Source organism: Gobio gobio (assembly GCF_949357685.1).
Source record: "Gobio gobio genome assembly, chromosome: 15".
NCBI classification, from domain to species: domain Eukaryota; kingdom Metazoa; phylum Chordata; class Actinopteri; order Cypriniformes; family Gobionidae; genus Gobio; species Gobio gobio.
The window spans coordinates 30,445,131-30,470,181 of record NC_137108.1 but is presented as its reverse complement, the minus strand read 5'-3'; the positions used below and the strand labels follow the sequence as shown (position 1 = coordinate 30,470,181).

Here is a 25,051-nt window from a genome sequence, read left to right as displayed (position 1 = left end):
GGTGTGTCAAAAATGTCAGCCCAATCAGCAGCAACATGTATGTAAACCACGCGGTATTAAAGAGAAAGCTCACACAATGGGTCCAAGTAAAGTTGTTTACAAATGTGTCCGCTGCAGCTCAGTATGAATATGCAACAATTGAAGATATTAGAAGACATGATTGTCGTAAAAAAAATTAATTATATAGTATATATATCAACATGATGATGTATTTATTTATATTTTTAGCTTCATTGCAAGGCAAATTTCATATAGTAATTAAGCTATTAATTAAGCTATTAATTAATTTTCAAGCTATTAAAAAAAGTAAGAACTAGAAATAAAATAAAATAAAATTAGAATTGATTACCAGGAGATAAAAAAAGGTTAATTAAATGGGATTGGGATGTTGTCTTTTATTCTGGACGGCAAGGGCACACTGTAAAAAAAAATTGGGGGGAAAAATTGTGCAAATTGATCATTACATATTGGCCCAATAAATGACTTCCAAATAATTATTGCCATGCAAAAAGATGCATTGTACTAATCATAGCTTAAGGTCTTCACTCAAAATTAAATTTGTATATTCACCGAACATATTTATGCTGTGTTCCAAACAGGTTTTTGAGCCCGTTATTTGCATATTTGTTTCATAAACACTGCATCCGTAGGGGGCTGCCATTGTTGCTTCGCGGGCTATGTGACGTCAAAACTCGTAACTGGGAGTACATAGATCTAGTACGAGTTCACGGGTGGGAAGTCAGTTATTGCCTTTTAATATCAAACACGTCAAACTTGTGATTTTCTTATGCCCATTCATTCGTCTCATCCTCATTATATAATGAAGAAACTTCTGTTCTGTCTCTTGCCAGATGTGATGCAGGGGAGCTTTGTCATTAATGTTAGTTTTTATTTTTATTTGCAGGTTTTTAGCTTGCAGTGCCGCGTTTTCTTCACCACTTTAAAGCTACACTGTGTAACTTTTTTAGTCCATTCTTAGCTAAAAACACTTAGTTCTTTCAAAAATATATGTGCTCATTAATGTATATTTACTTCTTTCAAGTAATAAAGTATTCTCGTAAGTTTATAATATGCCATTGAAAATACATAAGGTAATGGGATCTAACGGTGGTCGCCATGTTGCCCCTCCATCTTGAAAGTACATTAGCCAAAGAGGGACATACCCGTAAATTCAAGCTTCGCCTTTCGCGTTTTAAACGCATGTGCGCGTGCGTCAACTTGTTCAGACTTGTCTGGTGCATGCGCAGAGAGTTTTCATCTCAGCAGCTCCAGTAACAGAGTTATACAGAGTTTCTGTGAGAGAACAAATAAGCATGGTAAATATACATGATAATGACATGACAGAAGATACACAGTTAAGAACTGTATAAATACTTATAAGTTACATTTGTATAATGTAACTGTAAACCAGAGCTTATTGTACCATATATAGGCGCTAAATGCAGCTGCATTAAAAGGAGGAGCTGCCGCTGTTGCTGCTAACACACTCTGAAACACATCTACATGACAATAACTATTATTACTTACGGAGTTATTAACGCACAGAAATACCACACAAGGAAAAACAGACTTTTGAGGAATAAACAATCCAGGAAAACCACATTTATGTACATATCAACGCAAACCTGTTTATGCCTTGTAATTGGATGACTGAATAAACATTACTATCATCAAAGTTCACTCTGGATTAGCTGCAGTTCTTTCTAGCCGAATAATTAGGCCAGTTGAGTTCCAACCATCCCACTGCGCACAGAATATCCCACAGGCACCGTGTCGAATGTGGTCGAGGTCGAACTGGAAGCCATGTTAATCTTGGACTAAATCGGCCACCGTAGGAGTTGAAACGAAATCGGAATTGAGAGGAACAGAAACTAAAATTCACTGGATGGTCATATACCTTTTCACCACTAGATGGGAGAAAATATCACACAGTGTAGCTTTAAGACTTCTTGAATATATTCAGAGTTTTTCCTTATTGAAAATAAGGTATTTTCACCCAAATATCCTGTGTTGGAATTTACTTGTTAATAAAGTAATGTGATAAAATGTCAACATGTATTTTGCTTAATATATTTATGTTTTTAGTCATTTTTGTCTTTTGGGACAGTGAGAAATAAACAATTGTTACTACAATTTAAAATATTTAATTGGACCAACCACACAGTTTCACTGTAAAACATTTCTCCAATTCAAAATGTTCTAGTGACTGATCACATCTAAATCTTTTAGTTGGCCAAATTGAAAAATTTAGATGTGATCGGTCACTAGAAAATTTTAAATTGGAGAGGCCTGACATTTTTTACAGTGTTGGTAAATTACATTTTTCCATTGGCTATTATTTCTAATTGAGCCCATGTTAACAGACTGTTGCCACAATGGATAAAATTTAATTCACAGAAATTCAATTTGGCCAATTGAAAATTTTAGATGTGACCAGTCACTAGAAAATTTTGAGTTGGGAAGATTATAATTTTTTTTACAGTGCAGTGATTACATGTATTTTGCAGTATTAAACACGTATTTATATCGATTTCATCAGACTTCGAAAATTCCTCAAAAAGAACACAAAGAATGGCCTTCTCAGCTGCCATAGTTGCAACTCTTGCGTCATCAGAACAGGGTGTTCAACGCAGCACCGTTTCCGTTTAAAGGTTTTGGGGCTGAACGCAGCACTATTGTCCTATTCTATCCTTATTCTTTGTCACTTCCTCTCGTCCGATCCTGCTTCCTCTCTCTTTTTTTTGAATAAATGTACATTTATTTAAAGTGTCAAAGCTATTGGTTGATCATAATTTCTTTGTGAAAATATTTGCAAAAAATGCACATACACACGGTTAGTGATGATTACTATAATAACACTGAAGGATTTTATGTGCTTTAAATAGCTTTATATCTATTTTATTGTTTGACAGCATGGAGGAGGGCGCTGCTGACCGCTGCAAAGAGGCCATCGATAAAGCTCTACAGTACGACGAGCACAACCCTGAGGCTCTGCAGCTGATGGCCAGCTACCTGTTCAGCATTGAGAAAACTGAGGTACAACAGGACGTCTGTGAAGTGAATTACCCAGAGTTCCCTTACTGTCTCACTGGTTCACTGCACTGTTAGAAAGAAAGTGTTCTGAGCAGTGGGTAATTATGCAGTCATAATTAGTGTTGGTGGAGAGCAGCTGAGAGCTGAGTCATGTTTTTTCTGAGAAGAAGACGCATAGAAATTGTGTGCAAGAGAATGAGTGAGTAAGAGAGTTTTGGGAATGTATGCTTGTTTTTGTATGAAGAATAGACAAAGATGGCAGTTAGGTCGCAGTTAATGAATAATAAGCCATTAATAGAACAAGCTTATTGAAAAGGACCCACTGTGGGACAGATTTACTGCTAGTGCAAACACATTCACTTTGATGCAGTTCCTCACTGAACCATTAGGGGGCAAACAGATATAAGACTAGCAGTACTACTAATCCTGAGCTACCCTTCTGAGTTGAGCTTCAGTGTGCAGCTTAAAATGCTTCCAACATTTTGGGGTATTTTCACTTCAGAGGACATTTCCATTTCCCTTCAGAGTGCTGGCAGTAGAACTTGACTTAACAATCATAAACTTGAGTCTCTTTGTGTGCTCTAACCTCAACCTTTTTCATGCTTGTACTTTTTCATCTCTTCCTGTGTCACTCCCTTTCATCCTATATCCCGAGCGTCATGTTGTACTATCCTAATTCTTGTCATCCTCTTCTGCTTCCTACCTCCTCCTATCCTATTTATTCTGTTCCATGACTGTTTTCTTTCTTCTCATCCTATATTGTTCGCACTTGTCCTTTACTACTTTCTATTATCCTGTAGCTGTACCTATTCATCTTATTCATGCTATTTCCTACCACTTCCTCTCATCCTTGCTATCATCACTTCTTCTAATGCTGTAAGACTTCCTCTCATCTTATCTTTTGTTCTCTAACTCTGACCTACTGCCTTTCATCCTATCCTACTTCCTCTTACTTCCTCTCATTCTTTACTACTTACCCTTCCTTTCATCTTGTACCACTACCTGTTAACCTACCTTCTGTCACTCATCCACTCATGCTTTACTGCATCTTTTTTTATCTTTCTTCTTCTCATTTTATACCACTTTTTTCAACCTGACCTATTTCCTTTCATCATACCCTGCTTCCTCTCAATGTTTTCTACTTCCTCTCATCTTATCCTACTTCCTCTCATCCTATACCACTTCCCTCATCTTATAGAGTTTCCTATTGTCCTATTCTACTTCCTAGTTGGCGTTCTCATTTCCTCTATTCTGAGTTCTTTTATTCCTTACCACTTCCTCTCATGCCATTTTACTTCCTCTCATGCTATACCACTTCTCATTGCCCAAACTATTTCCTACTTCTTTGCATCATATACATTTCCACTTCCTATTATCCTTTATTACTTCCTGTCAGTCTGTCTTACTTTCTCTCTCCCCAACCCACTTCCTTTCATCCTATCCTGCATTCTCTCAGCATATTCTACCATCTTTTATCTCATACCACTACCTTTTATCCTACTTTTTATCACTTCCTCTGACTCTATACCACTTCCCATTTCTTTTATTGCTTCCTGCTGTTCTATCATACTTCTTGTCTTCCTAATCCTCTTCTTAGATCCTCATATCCTATCCAGTTTCTCTCATCTCATCCCATCTTTCTTACTCTCATTCTATACTTCTTCCTGAGGCATATTTACAATCACAATATTTGGAGAGGCTCTTTCAAACTTATTTTATCATACTTTTTGCAGGAGGGGCGTGAGTACCTGAAGAAGAGCGTGTCGTCATGGTTACCTAGCCTACAGAAAAAGGAAGAGTCATTGGCGAGCGCAGCACATGACATGGAGGAGGAAGAAATCCTGACTAAGGTGGGTTCAAAGGAGCTTGTGTTCCAAAGGCAACAGAGAAAAAGATAGGACACACCATGACCTCACCTTTGACCGCTTTCTGATTGCAAGGAAGGACATAGCACTGCGCTTAAAGAAGCTTTAGTCTGGGAAAGATAAGGGAAGAAATGAAACACACTAGCTGATTTATGTTTTCATTTTTCTCTCAAAGCCAGGCGAAGGCTGTGGTAGTCTGCTGCATGCCTGGCCCCGTGTCCACTCTTGCACTCTTGCACACATGCATCAAGTGACCACGCTTCTCCACTGACACCGTTTTTGCTCAAGGCTGCACGTTTCATGCTTTTTCAACAACATATTCTCATTTCCGTGTGCCTAAATTAATTGTATAAGTTAATCTGTTAAGTAGGGCTTTACACTGCTGAAGAAACCACAGAAAAACAAGCCTCACCTGAACTGACTCTTTGGGAGAATTTATAAAAGTTTGTTTACTTTCCTACTTGTAAAATTTTCAGGGAACTTGCTTGGCACTAGACATAAATGTGTGATATGTAGATGCAGCTTTTTGACGTTTGGCAAATGCTGGCAGGTAAGAGCATGCTTGAAGCATGGTATAATTGGGTTCAGCCAGCGCTCTTATCCAGTATAGAGTTAATAGTGATTGTGTTAATATATATAACACAATAATGAGCCTGCCTGATAATATTACAGACAGGCTACAATAAACACATGAGATTATGCAGCCCTGATGGTATGATGATATATTGAAATAGAAAATCATGTTTATGAAGAGGGATTATTGGAAGGTCTATTGAGATCTTGAGAAAATGAGTCACATGCAGAACTTTTATCGATTTAATGGACCATTAGTCAAATGAAAGTAGACAATTTGGCTTTTTCTATCCTAAAATAATTCTCTCAAACACCTTATACAGTTTAAAATAAAGCCATGAAGGAATATATCTAACGTTACCAGATTCAAGATTCAATTTTGCTCGTAAAAGAATAGGTTTATCGAAAACATTTGTAGCATGCTGTCTAGGGCTGTGCTCAGAATATCGATACAACGATACATTGTCATGAACTCCTGACGATGCGCGTATCGATACAGCAGCTGCCGTATCGATACTGTGTGCTTTTGAATGTAACCTAGGCAACGCGAGCAGCAGTGACATTCAAAATGGAGAAGAGGTTTTCAGTTAATGAATGAACGGATCATTGAAGCGCCTCACATCCATTAAATAGCAATACTCTTTGTGCTTTGTTGCATTGATATAAAACAAAGTCTCAGATTTCAAATTACGTCCATTTTATTACGAAATTCAAAAACATAAATACCGTTTTGGCGCTGTGGCGTGAGATCGCTTTGGCGTAGCTCAGCTCTAGAGAAGCGGCCGTGCGAAGCGCACGTGAACGGATCTTCTCCTTAATACTTAATACCAGTTACAGCGCGAAATAAAGATGAATGAACATCTGAACGTGTGTTAAAAGATAGAGTACAATTTACCGAAATCTGTATCATGTCACATGGAATAGCTCAATCAGTGTTTCAAACGCGGAAAGGCGTCAGTAACACAGCTTGTAAACAATGTCATGTAACGTCACATTTACCTCAGAAAAAAACATATCCATTCGTTAGTCAGCTAGAGAGGAGCATTTTGCTAGATATATACACCATATTCCATATTCAATTTTTAATGTTCTTCAATTTTTAATACACGTTTGAATTAATCTGGCAAGTTTTTATGACAGCCACCATTTAATTGTTTATATATATATATATATATATATATATATATATATATATATATATATATATATATATATATATATATATATATATTTAAAAAACCCGAATCGGAGTAGAAATATGATTATGTAATTTGTAAAGTTATTATAACTTTATTATTATAAAATAACATCATTGTGTAATTTAGTGTAATTTAAGTGTTTGTACAAATCAGTTTATTTTTACCTTTAACATTATAGTAGGCTACAACTGACTCCCATAGTTACATTAGTTAAGAGATTTGTTTTCCCAAATTTGTTTTAGATTTATCACGAGATTTGTTTTACATTCAAAAATTTGCCATGTATTGTACCTGATATATATCCAAAATAATCAATATTGAACCAAGCCTTTCCAAAGTTTTTTTGTGACAATTTATTTATTATTTCATTTAACTCATTGTTTTTTAAATGACAAAAACAAAGTAATTTTTCAGTTATCACAACTGTTATAACACTGGTTATTCAATAAACAGATATTACTGTTACTAAACTCTGCTCAAAAGAAATTTAATTCCTAATTGATCCATATCGTGATATGTATCGTGACTTCAGTATCGTGATGCGTATCGTATCGTGACATTGTTGGCGATACACAGCCCTAATGCTGTCATTTAACACTGACAATGCTTCTGACACATCAACTATAATTCTTCTGCTCAAGATGCATTGTTTGAGGTTGCAGATTTTTGTTGTTTAACTGATTATACATTTTATTCATAGACATACTCTAGAAGAAGACACAAGGCAAACAATATTCAGTAATAGACAATATACACTAGGAAAGATGTTTTTTTTAAATAAGTATTAATTATTTTAGTCAGTAAGCCTTTACAATGTGAATACAACATGGAAAACGATAAACTTATCTCTTAGGCTGCTAGATGATTCAAAGAGTATAAAATTTAATTGTATAGTGCATCAGAGTGTTTCCTGTACGTATGACAACAAACTATCTTGAACTCTTGATGCATTAAATGGATAAAAATTGACAGTAAAGTCTTTTACATTGTTAAAAAAGATTTACATTTAAAGGTCCTGTTCTTCGTGATCCCATTTTTCAAACTTTAGTTAGTGTGTAATGTTGCTGTTAGAGCATAAATAATACCTGTAAAATTATAAAGCTCAAAGTTCAATGCCAAGCGAGATATTTTATTTAACAGAAGTTCCCTTTCAAAGCTTACAGCGAACGGCCGGTTTGGACTACATCCCTGTACTTCCTGCTTTAATGACGTCAATAGAACAGTTTGTTGACTAACCTCCGCCCACAAGAATACGCAAAAAAGGGGGCGTGGTCTTGTTGCTCTCCCACATGGAGAAAAGGAAGTGTTGCGTTTGTAGAGTGTGTTTGTCGCCATGTCGTCGAGTCTTCGATATTCTCCGGGTCTGATTCCGGCTCAAATTGATACGGTAATATAGACATGTTTACAATAACATTGAGCGCATGCATCTCCCCGTTATGGTAAGAGGCGTGACCTTTCCGGGCAACGTGCGCTAAGCTGCTGTCGAATCACAACACGGGAACCGCTGGCACAATCAGAACTCGTTACGTATTTCTGAAGGAGCGACTTCATAGAACAAGGAAATCATCAGGCCATTTTAAGGACAGTGAAAACAGCGGTATACAGATAAGTAAATTGTGTGAAAAATACTGTGTTTTTTTACACATGAAACATGAACACATGTTATATTGCACACTGTAAACACAATCAAAGCTTAAAAAACACAGGAAAAACAGGACCTTTAAAATAAATGCTGTACTTTCTATTCGTCCAAGTACCCTTAAATAAACAGTATAATGGTTTTCACAAAAATATTAAGCAGCACAACTATTTTCAACATTGACAATAGTAAGAAATGGTATTTTAGCATTAAAATCAGCATATTAGAATGATTTCTGAAGAAACATGTGACTGGATTAATAGCTGCTAGAAATAACAGCTTTGCCGATACAGGAATTAATTACATTTTAAAATATATTAAAATAGAAAATATTTATTTTAATATTATAATAATGTATCTGTCTTTTTACTATATTTTGATTCAAATAAATTCAGCCTTGGTGAATACAAAAATAAAAAATTATATATATATTTTCTTCTCATAAATTCACATCATCAAGCCCTTTCATTATCCTTCAGTAATTTACCTTTCAGTTAATACTTATTTCTTTTGTGTTTTAGAGCACCATCCCGCCTTATGAATCCAGAATAACAACAGCCAAACTGCTGATCGAGGCTGAGGAGTATGAGGTAGGACAATGGTCTAGCTCAACACTTTTAAGAAGAACATTTCAAATGTATCTGTCGGTTTCTGAAGAGAAGTTACATTTCAAAATGTTCAACTTGAACGCCTTTCAGCCAGGCCGAACTGAAGTGTCCACTGAATGTTGAAGTGGAGCGTATAGTAACTGTCAGTAATTCTGGTGGGGATGTTGTATACACAGATTTCACTGATGAGCTGTTTTCAAGCTATTGGGTTAGAAACGATTTCAATATAATGCATTGGATCCATTCTATATTATCTTGTGTTAGCACAGTTTAATCCAAAGCAATCCGTTCTTGCTGTGCAAGCAAGTTTAAAGACCTATAGAATACATCTTGTACAAGTTCACTAATATTAGCTATATGTCTAACAAACAGGCTTAAAGCTGTCAGTGTTGTGTGTAATGAGAAGGTTTAATGTGTGCTCTACTGCAGCTGTAGAGTAAACCATCACCCAGTGTGTTGTAATACTGTATAATTGTCAGCGGGACAATTATTTACAGTCTAATGTTCAATGTCTATTTCTGTGGCTGCCATGAGGCCGGTGAGTTGAACAAATCAGCTATACCTCGTAAGGTTCCGCTCACAAGCTCCGCAAAGCGAAATATATAAGTAATATATCAAAGCAAAAATAAGCAAGTACTTAAGTAAATACTGATGTTGTATTGGGAGGACTGATCCTCACATAAAAATATTGATGCCAAATGTTAACTAGTAAATTTCTTACTACTAATTAATGTTCTAAATAAACTTAGTAGGGGGGAAATTAACTGATAGCTCTCATTAAAATAGGGAGTGCTGATATTGACAGAGAAAAAACATCACTATATAAAACAATATATATATACAGTGAGGAAAATAAGTATTTGAACACCCTGCTATTTTGCAAGTTCTCCCACTTAGAAATCACAGTCCACTGTAATATTTGGTACAGTAGCCTTTGTTTGCAATTACAGAGGTCAAACGTTTCCTGTAGTTTTTCACCAGGTTTGCACACACTGCAGGAGGGATTTTGGCCCACTCCTCCACACAGATCTTCTCTAGATCAGTCAGGTTTCTGGCCTGTCGCTGAGAAACATGGAGTTTGAGCTCCCTCCAAAGATTCTCTATTGGGTTTAGGTCTGGAGCCTGGCTAGGCCACGCCAGAACCTTGATATGCTTCTTACAGAGCCACTCCTTGGTTATCCTGGCTGTGTGCTTCGGGTCATTGTCATGTTGGAAGACCCAGCCTCGACCCATCTTCAATGCTCTAACTGAGGGAAGGAGGTTGTTCCCCAAAATCTCGCAATACATGGCCCCGGTCATCCTCTCCTTAATACAGTACAGTCGCCCTGTCCCATGTGCAGAAAAACACCCCCAAAGCATGATGCTACCACCCCCAAGCTTCACAGTAGGGATGGTGTTCTTGGGATGGTACTCATCATTCTTCTTCCTCCAAACACGTTTAGTGGAATTATGACCAAAAAGTTCTATTTTGGTCTCATCTGACCACATGACTTTCTCCCATGACTCCTCTGGATCATCCAAATGGTCATTGGCAAACTTAAGACGGGCCTGGACATGTGCTGGTTTAAGCAGGGGAACCTTTTGTGCCATGCATGATTTCAAACCATGACGTCTTAGTGTATTACCAACAGTAACCTTGGAAATGGTGGTCCCAGCTCTTTTCAGCTCATTGACCAGCTCCTCCGTGTAGTTCTGGGCTGATTTCTCACCTTTCTTAGGATCATTGATACCCCACGAGGTGAGATCTTGCATGGATCCCTAGTCCGAGGGAGATTGACAGTCATGTTTAGCTTCTTCAATTTTCTATTGATTGCTCTAACAGTGGACCTTTTTTCACCAAGCTGCTTGGCAATTTCCCCGTATCCCTTTCCAGCCTTGTGGAGGTGTACAATTTTGTCTCTAGTGTCTTTGGACAGCTCTTTGGTCTTGGCCATGTTAGAAGTTGGATTCTTACTGATTGTATGGTGTGGACAGGTGTCTTTATGCAGCTAACGACCTCAAACAGGTGCATCTAATTTAGGATAATAAATGGAGTGGAGGTGGACATTTTAAAGGCAGACTAACAGGTCTTTGAGGGTCAGAATTCTAGCTGATAGACCGGTGTCAAATACTTATTTGCAGCTGTATCATACAAATAAATAGTTAAAAAATCATACATTGTGATTTCTGGATTTTTTTTTTAGATTATGTCTCTCACAGTGGACATGCACCTACGATGACAATTTCAGACCCCTCCATGATTTCTAAGTGGGAGAACTTGCAAAATAGCAGGGTGTTCAAATACTTATTTTCCTCACTGTGTATATATATATATATATATATATATATATATATATATATATATATATATATATATATATATATATATATATATATATATATATATATATATATATATATATATATATATATATATATATATATATACACCGATCAGGCATAACATTATGATCCTAATATTGTGTTGGTCCCCCTTTTGCTGCCAAAACAGCCCTGATGCGTCGAGGCATGGACTTCACTAGACCGCTGAAGGTGTGTTCCTCAAACCATTCCTGAACCATTTTTGCTTTGTGGCAGGGCACATTATCCTGCTGAAAGAGGCCACAGCCACCAGCGAATACCGTTTCCATGAAAGGGTGTACATTGTCTGCAACAATGTTTAGGTAGGTGGTACGTGTCAAATTAGCATCCACATGGATGGCAGGACCCAATGTTTCCCAGCAGAACATTGTCCAAAGCATCACACTGCCTCCGCCGGCTTGCCTTCTTCCCATAGTGCATCCTGGTGCCATGTGATCCCCAGGTAAGCGACGCACACGCACCCGGCCATCGCCATGATGTAAAAGAAAATGTTATTCATCAGACCAGGACACCTTCCATGCACCATGGTCCAGTTCTAATGCTCACGTTGGCACTTTCGGCGGTGGACAGGGGTCAGCATGGGCACCCTGACTGGTCTGCGGCTGTGCAGCCCCATACGCTACAAACTGCGATGCACTGTGTATTCTGACACCTTTCTATCAGAACCAGCATTAACTTCTTGAGCAATTTGAGCTACAGTAGCTTGTCTGTTTGATCGGACCAGATGGCCAGTCTTCGCACCCCACGTGCATCACTGATTCACCACTGTTCCTTCTTTGGACCATTTTTGATAGATACTGACCACTTCAGACCAGGAACACCCCACAAGAGCTACAGTTTTGGAGATGCTCTGACCCAGTCATCTAGCCATCACAATTTGGCCCATGTCAAATTCACTCAAATCCTTATGCTTGCCCATTTTTCCTGCTTCTAACACATCAACTTTGAGGACAAAATGTTCACTTGCTGCCTAATATATCAACGTCACTAACAGGTGCTGTGATGAAGAGTTAATCAGTGTTATTCACTTCACATAATCATAATGTTATGCCTGATCGGTCTTTAAGTTGTTTCTTTTCTCTGGTATCGCTTATCAGTCATAACATGAAAATAATTATCAGCTTATTGTTTTATTCCAAAACATAGACAGCATTATTCCTACATAGACAGCATTTTTGAGTGTCATCAGATGGATTCAAGCATTCCAATGATACCCCAACTTGCTGTCTAGGTGGGCATCTCACTTGTCTGTGAGATACAGCCATCCAATAGTTCAGGTGAACCGTATAGTCCTCCAGTGTTGGTTAGTAGTTATGTCTATTGTATCAGTTTAAAGGAGTCCCACAGCTCTTTTGGGGTTCTGAGCGAGGCTGTGTCCACAGTTATTAATGCTAAGACTATGGATTTGTTTCCCTTTAAACTATTTTCTCCTTTTCTATCAGCACTAAGGCGACCTCTGAATAATGCAGGAATGGTATTTTATTTGCTCTTTACCGTGACCTTTCCAGTTGAGTGCGAGTGTGCAGTAAGACTCTTTTTGTGTAGAGAGTGTGAACGTCCTGACACCTGTCCAGCACTCGGAGAGAGGTATCGGAAAAAGTGAGAGAACAGAGGATTTAAATAATAGCGAAGAGGAAAGGGAAAGAATGACAGGGTCGAGAGACAGAATGAAATAAGGCAGGACCAGGATGAGATGCTGTAAAAGTGAAAGTCAGTTTGAGAGAGAGAGAATGATAAATTGACAGCTGTGAGGGCCGCACTTTTCTTTAGTTCTTTTTCACTCTTGCTTATATTTGTTCGGTTCATCCTGGGGAGACAGTGAAGGACTGAGAGCTGCAGCTTGACTTTAAAAGCCTCTGCTCTCCCTTAGCCGAACACAAATAGAATCTCCTCTCAGCACGGGGGACATATTAATATTAAAACCAGTCACCTGGCTGTCTGTCAAAATGATGCCAAAGGTTGCAGGGTCGTCTCTGCGACAGCGGGTGTTTAGACAGAAGCCGGCCCCCCCAGCAGCAAGGCCCTTTGATTGGACAGCTGGGAAAGGTGAACCCTTCTAAACACAGAGAGAGAGAGAGAGAGAGAGAGAGAAGGATGGACTAATTTAGATATCTAGAGGCAGTCCAAGCTCTAAAGATGCTGGTGTAAAAAAGTTTGAAACATTCAGCATAGTATACAAAGCCTCAATTGCTCAAGATAAACCTTTTCACTTTAAAAACAAATGTCTCAAGTACTACGGGGTGGCATATTGATGCCTGTAACTTTTACAACTTATAACGGTATATTTCATTAACTGATTAGTGTGTTTCACTGTAATTTTATAACGGTAATTCGTTTTTACTGTTTACAGTTAACTAAATAGTGTTTTACTGTAGCATTCTACAGTGTTTTTTTCTGTAAAAAATGCAAACATTTATTGACAGTGTACAATAATATTGTAATTATGTTTAGCATATAGTTGGTGTTGGTTGAGGAGATTACCCCCTTCTATGTTAAGCGCTTTAAGTGCCTAGAAAAGCGCTATATAAATGTAACAAATTATTATTATTATTAAATTATTTATGTAAATCTGCATTTTTATATTGTGGTATTTTATGAACATATTTCCAAAAAACATGAACAATTGAATAAAATATATATCTTTTTTATATTCTGACTAGGGGTGTGCGATATATATCGTCTGCGATTTAATATTGTTATTGTTGTTTTAACGTGGTGGGATCTGACATTATCGAGTATGTCCCTCACACCCAGAGAGTGCACGCATAGTGTAGTCTAGTAGGTTAGACTAGTGCGTGTAAAGCTAATATTAAGTTACTTACATTTTAGACACCATATTGACTGTTTTTGTTCTGTTTCGCCAATGAAAATAGTTTGGAAAAAAATCCACAGCATTGCGTCTCTAAGCAACACAAGGCCAGAGTTTCTTTACTGAATGAATCCGCTTTTTAATAGGTTGAATGAATGATACAATGAATGACTCACTCATCAACAGTGACTTGCTGCCACCTACTGGCGGTTTTAATGTCACATTTAAAGTATCTTTTCATGTTTGAAATCATTTAAAATATCATCATTCAACATTTCATGTTTAAAACATCAAAACATTATGCATTTTTAATTGCAAGTTATTAATTTGTCACCTCTGAGCTGCATTAAACTGACTGTAAATACATCTAATAAATGCCACTTCAGAAGCAGCTTCTGTGTTTGTACTCTGAATTTGATGTAAGAATTTGACACAAAAGATGATATATATATATAGATAATATATATATATATATATATATATATATATATATATATATATATATATATATATATATATATATATATATATATATATATATGTATATATGTATGTATAATCATTTGTCGTTATTAAAATCCAATTATGTTATTATCCAATTATCGATTAAATCCCAGAATATATTGAGATATAATTTTTTTTCAATATGTTGCAATACTTTCATGTTATCCTTTCAAGCGAGCGGGCGAGTGAGCAAGCAAGGAAGGAAGGAAGGCTGTAGTAGTATTATTATTATTGTAGTGGTAGAATGTTTTGCTCTCTTTATAGATTGGATATGGAACATGTATGTGCCCTCTTGCCGTAATGTACTGCATGAGCATATGAGTTTTGAGGACTCGGGAGAGACTCTCTGTGTGTGTGTGTGTGTGTGTGTGTGTGTGTGTGTGTGTGTGTGTGTGTGTGTGTGGTGGCAGCGCATGCTGCATGAGCTAACTCAATATTAGCAAGGCCATTTCCTGCTCTACTCCAGCTGGGTCAAAGCCTGACACACTATGTGACAGCACAAGATTGATGTCTTTCTTTGCCAGTGGTCTGAACAGAGGGAGGAGAGTAAGAGAGTCACAGGCAGTAGAATGAGAGGGAGGGATGGAGAGAGCCGAAGAGAAATAGTTGTATAAAATGCAGTGGTTGGGAGGAGAAGGAAGTCTTGCCCTTTGAACAAAGTGACAAAGGTACTGTTTAATGTCAGTAGTGGTGGACTTAATTATCTCTAAAGAGGGAAAGAGAGAAAAAACTCAAACCCTAGGGACCCACATATGCAAGGTTATACACACATCCAGACCCCTGTGCTAATTAGCCCTCTGGAGCTAATGACAACATACCAGTACACTTCTTCAAATAAAACTTTTCTTTTTAACTTTTTTTAAAAAGTGTGAACACAGCGGCCTGCAACTCAGCCAAGTGTACAGTGACCTCAAAAAGTATCTGGACAATAAAATCACTCTTAATTTTATGAATGTCATTGCATTACATAACAAAATGTATATAATAATATTAACAAAATATATATAATATAACTGCTTTTGTTTGGGTTGATTTTTTACTTACCTAAACTGGTAAAAACTAATGGCTAAGAAAGGTTCTCATATGTTTGCAGATTTCAATTGATTTTTATTTTATTCTGTAATTGAAATTACATTCATTCAGATTGATCCAAATTGTTAGCCTGACGTCGTCAGATTCTAGTTAGAATATGAGTCTGATACTGCTCCATTGGGCTGTGATTATGGGGAGTGTTTCAACCGAACTAGGAAAGAAAATGCCTCTGCATTCAATTGGAAAGGACCTACAACCAATCAGAGCAACGGAGTAAGTGACGTATGTTGAACAGAACTCAACTGCACGCACGCTAGAAGAAGTAGAAGAAGAAGATGGTTTTGCCGGTGTTGTAAAAAGAATTTAAGGATAAATGGAGTACTTACCAACACGATCATGATTTTTGAGAGAAATTTGTAAAGGTGAATGTTATTTATATTTTGATCTGTTCCTCACACAAAAGCTGTCATATGACTTCAGAAGGCTTGGATATAGGTAATATGGACTGTTATTATTGTTGCTATTATTTACATTACTGTTCAAAAAGTAAGATTTTTGCAGTTAAATTTTTTTTTAAGAAATTCATTTATTCAGCAAGGATGCAATAAAATGACCAAAAGTGACAAAGATATTTATAATGTTACAAAATGTTTCTATTTCATATAAATGTTTTCTATTAATCAAATAATTCTTAAAACAAGAATTTCTTGAACAGAAATCAGCTTATTTCTCATGTCACACTGAAAACTGGAGTAATGCTGCTGAAAATTCAGCCTTACCATAATTAAAAATGCAATTTAAATAGAAATAGTTAATGGTTTTACTGCATTAATGATCAAATAAATGCAACCACGTTGAACATATAAACTTTCTTTCAAAAATATATAAAAAAAGGACTGACCCCAAACTTTTAAATTGTAATGTATTTGTTTATTATTTATTTATATTATATTATACATTTATCCAAAAATCCTCCTTTTATCTTCCACGAACGTAAGTCAGCCATACTGGTTTTGAAATTGACATGAGGGTGAGTGAATTAATTTTTATTGCTGGGTCTATCGCTTTGAAATGGCATAATGTTACTGTGTACACTGTATGTCTAAGCCAGGCATGGGCAAGGTCAGTCCTGGAGTGCTGCTGTCCAGCAAAGTTTAGCTCCAACCCTGACAGAAAAAAAAAAATGTTTGCCTCCCTGGAGCCTTAGGCTACATCCAAAAACTTGCTGCCCTATCAGGCAATGACTTTGCAGGCAGCGTTTGCGCAAGAAGGTACCTCACAAAACTGATTTCGGGAAAACTTCTGAGGCAACGTAACAGTTTAATGATCTACAGCAAAATAGAGAAAGCTTTGGTGAGAACTTGACAAATATTTAATTGCTACAGTAGTAATTTCTCACTAGAAATGACATCAGAGTAGAAAACGTTGGTCAAAAACATTAATTTACTAAACTTTACAGGACAGCGGCACCCCAGGACCGACGTTGCCCATCCCTGGCCTAAGCAGTAGTTTTTCCATTAGCTGGCTCTTTGGGAGTGATTAATACAGGAAACAGTGGAGTTCATGGACCGTCTCATGGAGTTTGAGCCTACAACCTTTTAGTTTGGTTTGCTATGCTGTGCTACTCTATGATTTGTACTTGTCAGAATTTCTTACTCCAATGGATTTGTTGATGTCAGGACACCTTTATACAGGATTAACATTGTGGCAGCTAGAGATGTGGCTTCTATAGTGATTTTCCTCTGAGTAAAGGAGCACATGACAGTCTCTTAAAGACTAAGCTAAAGCTTTAACACATCTTTGCTGGGTGTGAATAATGTTCTCTCTTTTTTCCATCTCATTCCGCTCTTTTGTTGTGTGTGTGTGTCGGCGTCATCAGTAATCCAGAACAGCTCTGATAAGAATGATAATTTGGGAAGATACTCTTTCCCCTTGCATTAGTCTCAGGAGGCTTAAAAGAGAGGACTGAGGAAAATTTTTTTAGAAGCAGGGAAGCCATGTGTGTTAAGGCAAAGGTCATCTTTTGTGTTCACTTTTTTCATTTCTTAGATTGTTAAATTGTCAAGTCTTCATGTATTGAGAATGTTCTAGTTGTGTAGGTTTATGTTAGCTTGTTTAATTCATGTCCTTCCTATCCCTCCAGTGTGTGTGTGTGTGTGTGTGTGTGTGTGTGTGTGTGTGTGTGTAGCTCCTTGCATTCAGCAAGTGATTGCTGTCGTGATCTAGGCTTAGGGTGCATAGAAGTGTTTCTGTTTGATTTACAGACAGATTCTTTTGCTTTAGATGAGTAAATATTAAAACATTGCTCTGCTTGTTTGGCCATTTCAACCTGCCTGATACAGCAACATTGTATGTTGGAATGTTGTATTGGCTTACCAGTGGCAAATGATGGTTTGAGAAACCTATTTGAAAACTGAAAAATATGTTTGCAGTTTTGTTTAGTATTGCTAGATTCGCGGAAATTATACAAATTTAAATCAGATTTACGTTACCATAATGCCCATCATCTAACTCTCACTTAAAGTTAATCTTTAAAAACACTTAAAATTTAATAACACTGTTAACAAATCTTTAGCATCTTAAAATGAAAACTCAGCGCTCAAGTTAAAAGAACTTCAACAAAAAACACAACTCTAGACCTTTCGCTTGATCGCTTCTTTTGGTTTCGCTGACCTGCGTTTTGCATAGTCCTAATTCAGTATCTGTTGTCAGTTGAGAGTTCTTGTTAGTATTGTGTATTTGCCATGGTAACTGTAGTTTCTGTAATCTTAAAGGGGCTATATGCAACTTTTTCCCCAAAATAAACGTAACAATAGCCTTTTTATTTTACCCTTTATGACTCAAACATTTCCTGATGAACATACTGACACCTTGTCCGCTCACAGTGGGTGCACCTATAAGCCTGTATCCTATTTTTCCTATTTTCTGTCGGGTCGTTTTTTTCCCGCGCTGTCTGCGGATGTGACGTCACCACCCCTGCGAGAGCGAGCAGAAAATAAGAGCAGTTCTGTTTTTTGGCCACAGGTGTCAGTCGCGAGTTTAAATTTCAGAAAAACGCATATAGCCCCTTTAACCCAAAACACCAGTTTGACTGTGGTGGCTCATTCCAACTAGTTTGTGACTGCAGTCTAACCTTATTCTTACAATTTAGGTTAAGTAAAGTTGTGTGTGTGTGTGTGTGTGTGTGTGTGTGTGTGTGTGTGTGTGTGTGTGTGTGTGTGTGTGTGTGTGTGTGTGTGTGTGTGTGTGTGTGTGTGTGTGTGTGTGTGTGTGTGTGCATTTTTGAGAAATAATTAGCTTGGTTCAAATTTCTAAACATTTAGGTTGAGGCTTGGTGCCATGGCCAAATTATATTGTGATGCCTAAATTCACTTATTCACTTTTTTTTGACAAAATAGTATAGAATTTAATATTAGTTGTTAGAAGAAAATAATACAATATTTTGGACGCAAAAGTAAAAAAAAAATTAAATGTCATCATTGTTTACAATTTTTTTCAGAGAATGATGCAAATTGTGAAAAACTAAATGAAACCAAGTATACAACTTTTTCACCCCTGCATACAGTGTGAACTATAAAGAGAGAGATTTCTGAAGTTTCTCTGCAGTGACCATGGAGTTGTGTGCTAGTGTGTTTCTATCCCTTCATAAGCTCACTCCCAGTCTAATGCCACTCTGAGCTTTTTCTCTAATTGAGATAATGCTTTTCCGCAGCTCTAAGCTGGAGTGATTGGTTGACACTTTTAACAGCGTTTAGAGGAACTTTTAGCTAATGAAAAGAATGAAATGTTCATCAGGCCCTGACACTGAATTATTTATCACAAATCAAACTGTTATTTGATATGACTATAAAGCTTTGGAGTTAGCTGAGAGGTTTGTGTGATGCACCATTTGATGTAAAAATCAAATAAAAAATAAAACACACGCGTGCATTTATTTTGCACATTGACCTAAAGATGCCAGAGGGTGTTTGTTCGTCATGTCTCATATCTTTATTCTGCACTTTCTGCAGGGAGCCCTTAACTTTGAATTTCAGTTTAAGAAGCCCATCAAATGTTTGAAGAGACCAAGGGCTGTACAGGTTTTGAATTATACTGACATGAATTATACTAATTTCATAGCACTTTCTAGTAGAATGTTTTTTTTTTTTACAGTGAATAGGGACAGATGCTGCTGAGCTCCAAAAAGGGTAAAAGCCACTACAGGGAGTGCAGAATTATTAGGCACGTTGATTTTCTGATCATATTTTTTTTCCAGGCACATTTGACCAATTCCAAACCACAGTAATCCTAATAACTACTATTGATTTAGTATTTAATAATGTATAAGTGATATATAATTGTTCATGAAGGCTGGAAATGAAAATCACCTTATATTCAGGTGTGCAGAATTATTAGGCATGTTTTCTTTTACAGATAAATTGAGCCAAAAAAGAGATTTAACTCAGACTGAAAAGTCAAAAAGTATTAAATGCCCATGAGAAGGATGCAATACTAATGCAATACTAGACATTGCAGTTAAGGCGTGACCATTGGACAGTGAAATGCTCGTTGGGTCAGCAGGGTCAGACAAAAACAGGTGGTGAAGAAAAGACACCTGTTAACTGCAAAAGAATTAAGAATTAAGGTGAAGAATTAAGGGTGAAACTATCAGGAACCCTTTAGTCTCCAGCACCACCATTTTCCAGAGCTGCAACCTACCTGGAGTCTCCAGAAGTGCAAGGTGTCAGGATCTCAGAGACTTCAGTTAGGTAAAGAATCCTAAAAAATGACCCCCACTAGATAAGAATCACAAGCTGAAGTGTTGTAAAATACATGAAGCCTGCATTTTTTATTCATCTTCCAGAATCTGGCAGTACGTTTTGGGAGTTCCTTTTTAGTCCATCCTGAAGTCCGTTTTGCAGAGATGGACTAAAAATGAACTCCCAAAACGTACTGCCAGATTCTGGAAGATGAATTCTTCAAACAGTGGAGCTAGAGGATGTGGTGCTGGTCCTTCAAGAGTCACTCTCAACCTATCTGTCCATAAAGCCTATAATAAAACCTTCTTCATGTATTTTACAACACTTCAGCTTGTGATTCTTATCTAGTGGGGGTCATTTTTTAGGATTCTTTACCTAACTGAAGTCTCTGAGATCCTGACACCTTGCACTTCTGGAGACTCCAGGTAGGTTGCAGCTCTGGAAAATGGTGGCGCTGGAGACTAAAGGGTTCCTGATGGTTTCACCCTTAATTCTTCACCTTAATTCTTCATTCTTTTGCAGTTAACAGGTGTCTTTTCTTCACCACCTGTTTTTGTCAGATCCTGCTGACCCAACGAGCATTTCACTGTCCAATGGTCACGCCTTAACTGCAATGTCTAGTATTGCATTAGTATTGCATCCTTCTCATGGGCATTTAATACTTTTTGACTTTTCAGTCTGAGTTAAATCTCTTTTTTGGCTCAATTTATCTGTAAAAGAAAACATGCCTAATAATTCTGCACACCTGAATATAAGGTGATTTTCATTTCCAGCCTTCATGAACAATTATATATCACTTATACATTATTAAATACTAAATCAATAGTAGTTATTAGGATTACTGTGGTTTGGAATTGGTCAAATGTGCCTGGAAAAAAAATATGATCAGAAAATCAACGTGCCTAATAATTCTGCACTCCCTGTATCAAAGCAACATGATTTGTTTGCTATTTTCAAAAACATTCTGAAGTAATCCAACATTTTTGTGGGGAACAGAGTGAAATTTATTGCATGAGGATTTTGGAGAGCAGAATGAACTTTTTTATTTAACATACACACAGATTTGGAATGACATGAGGGTGAGTAAATGAGTTTAATTTTCAGGTGAATTATCCTTAAAAAAAAAATGGTGTTGCAGTTCCATTTCACTTAAACATCCCATATCATATAAATATAGAAGTGAATTAAATTAATTTGATATAAATATAAAAGCAACTGTCTTGATGTTTTGAAATGATTTTGCTAGGTATATGGATAAACCACAGTCATATTCACAGACAAACACACTCTCAGTGATTGTGGTAAACAGCTGATAAATAATGCAACAATCGGGCTTAATTAGAAGCTGCTGATGAGTCATAAATTCTCATTTGAATATTCGGTCCCAGTGAAGTCTCGTTACTATAACGAGCCGGCCCTAATCATTAATTATTCGTTGTCTGCCCTGTCTCTAGTGATTGCTGGGGAAGAAAGCTTGTTTGCTTTTTAACACAACAAGAACCCAGGCAGGGATAAAGCGATCAAAAGAGATGAAACGGACATAATGTGTGTGTGTGTGTGTGTGTGTGTGTGTGTGTGTCAGATTGCAAATGCACAGGCCTGCTGCATTGTGGGACATTTTAGTGTTATTAGCCTGCACATTTGCAGGCCTGTGCATTGTGGGACATTTTAGGCTAATAACACTGTTCATGATTAATGTGTTCATGCATGGATGCGCACGCATGTGCAAATGTGTGAATGTGCTCTTGAGCACGGTGTGCAACACCCTCATAAGTCATATTCAGAGATCAGAAGAATGTGTCCTGTCATAAGGTCATATGAACGAGGTTAACGGTGTGTGTGGTAACCTTTTCACACACTCTCAGCAGACTCGAGATGGGCCATTAGCTCTTTTCCCGGACAGTTTCTCATACACAAAACGTTCTCGCTGGGCTGGGAACACAAGCCTGCTTTAAATCTTTCCTGGAGTCGTTTTTTTTTTTTTTTCGCTGTCAGTCCAGCCTTATATTACAACATTTGCACTGCATTGGGTCAGGTATGTTTAGACAGGCCAGGGCCTCTATTTCCACCGGACCAAAGCGAGAATGAGAGCCACAGTAGACTGCAGTGTCAGGCTTACAGGTCCAAGAGTTGGATGGCTTAACTAAACTGGCAAAAAAAAAAAAAAACATCTTTTGGCATTAACAGTCTTTTAAAGGGTACATGACACACACAGTTTCTGGCTGTCTCATGTTAATCTACAGTAGTACTGCATCCTTCATATCTCCGAAGAGTCTTTAGTTTTATCCTATTTATAAAAGACAGATACGCTGTACCGATTCATTCCGAAAACAGCCGAGCTCGTTGAGGCGTGCTGTGGGTGGAGCTATAGAGTCACGAGCACACACTACTTATAAGTGATAGCTTATAAGAAAAACTTATAAGTGATTCACTATACGCAAGTGTTGTTTACCTAATTTGGGAAGCTGAACAAGGTTATCTTTTACCTCACAACCAAAAACACACTTCTTCAGTGACATTGTTGATTTCGTTCTAAAAACAAAATGACAGCGCTTGATGGGCGTGCTCTTGATCTCGCTCATGTTGATGGGCGCATGCATTCATCTGGGAGAAGTGCCCATACAAGGAATTCCACCCTTTATGAAGTCATACAGGGCCATACTCAAAAAAATAAATAAAAAAAATCATAATGCATGAAATAGCATTAGACCCCCCCCCCCCCCCCTTTAAAAGTAGCTGTGTATTTTGACAGAATACATTTTTTATAGCAACATATAAATTGCAAATATATTATTAGAATATTGTAGAAGTTTTGCCAGTATCTGATTTTTTTTTTTGACGTTCTTAACAGTGTGAAACTTTTTCCTTCCCCGTCTGCTGTCTTTTGCTTCTCGGCTCATGAATCACCAGAAAAGGGTGCTAGTGATGGGCTTGTTACGCCGCATATTGTTGTGTAGAGATTCTTCAACCAATCACTGTTGCAATAACATAATTTTCATAATAGTATTCACTTTTTTTGTGTAATTTGTCCAAATGCATGGCTGTTATTGCTGTCGATGGAGAAAAATGCGTTTTCCCCGTATAATGCTGTGGTTATGGATACTTCCATGATACAAATAATTATTATCCGTCTCTTTAAAGGAATGAGTTGTAAAGTTTTTTTTTTACCACATCAACACTTGACCCATTAATAATAATAACACTTACGATTCTATATATCTATTTAAAAAAAAAAAAAACTAGGACCAGTCACAGCACAAGTGCTGAAGAATCTCTACACAACAATATGCGGAGTAACAAGCCCATCACTAGCACCCTTTCATATTGCCCTATTATTGGTTTGATTTGTTCTATTGTTCTCCTCATGTGTAAGTCGCTTTGGATAAAAGCGTCTGCTAGATGATTAAAAGCAAATGTCAATTTGTAAAGTGTTATATTTACACTGCAAACATAAATATCTGTTTATCTGCAATTTTGGCAGATTAATTTTTGTTTGTTTGTATATTTTTATTCTTAAACAAGACAAGGATACTGAATTATTTTTAGCATTGTATTGTGCCCAAATGGCAATTACAGTCTGTACTGTACTTTTACAAATGTGAAAACTTTTGTGCATACAAAAAACCCCCGCACACTTTAAGGATAAAATCTACACAAAATGTGTACATGTGGCCCTGGCCAAAGCAAAGTCTATGAAAAAAAAAAAAATTCTGTTAAAATGAATGAAAACATTTTGAAATTTCCCTCAACATCTGGCTATGCCCAACCCTAAACTTCACATAAAAAAAAAACTGTTTGGTTAGTCACTTTACATGTCACTCAGACATTCCTTTGCTATTGTAAAGGGATAGTTCACCCAAAAATGAAATTTTTGTCATTACTTACTCACCCTCAAGTTGTTCCAAAACTGTATGAGTTTCTTTTCATTGATGAACACAAAAGATGATATTTTATAGAATGTTGTAATAAAACCGTTGACGGCACCTATTACCTTCTATAGAACGGAAAAATACTATGGAAGTCAATGGGGCCCCATCAACTGTCTGGTTACCAACATTCTTTAAAATATCTTTTGTGTTCAGCAGAAGAAAGAAATTAATTCAGAATTTGTTTGGAACAACATGAGAGTAATTGATGATACCATTTTCATTTTTGGGTGAACTATCCCTTTAACTGGGCAACAGGCCAAAATAAGCTGTAATGTGGACCAGACTTTATGCTGATAGTTAAAAGTCTAGTTAGGCGAGGCGGTCTCAGGTGTTGTACTTTTATTGCTGAATAGGCTTTTCCATTGTTTTACTTAGATGTCTGTCTGGAAGTGTTTTGAGTAGAGTATGTTTGTGTGTACATACAAATATGTCTGAGAGGAGGGGATAAGACAGGCTCTGTCTGTCTTGGTTTGTGTACTAATAAACAGCGCTGGCTCTAATGAATCATTAATGTTCTGTTTACCCAGCTTAATGAACCACCGTTGATGAGGGCCTGTGTTGTGTGTGCATGTGTGTCTGTAAGAGCGAATGTGTGTGGGTGGCTGTCATTGTATGCAGATAAAGGTTCTGGAACAAGGGGGGATAGTGAAAGAATGCATTTGTTATTGTTTTTTAACATTATTTTCTCATAATGTGAATGAGGAAGCGAGCTATACGATTTGTTTTTCAGGGTTTGTGTCTAATCTGTTAAGATAATGAC

General features: G+C 37.1%; 1 protein-coding gene across 1 annotated transcript in view; it reads left to right on the top strand.

The window, feature by feature from the left end:
• The window catches only part of LOC307138697 (uncharacterized protein), a 120,386-nt gene that overhangs the window by 6,209 nt on the left and 89,126 nt on the right, over positions 1 to 25,051 (top strand). The window contains exons 6-8 of the mRNA XM_079837212.1: positions 2,913 to 3,036; positions 4,767 to 4,883; positions 8,831 to 8,899. Of these exons, the coding sequence (XP_079693338.1) occupies positions 2,913 to 3,036; positions 4,767 to 4,883; positions 8,831 to 8,899 (310 nt within the window). The remainder of the gene's footprint in view (positions 1 to 2,912; positions 3,037 to 4,766; positions 4,884 to 8,830; positions 8,900 to 25,051) is intronic.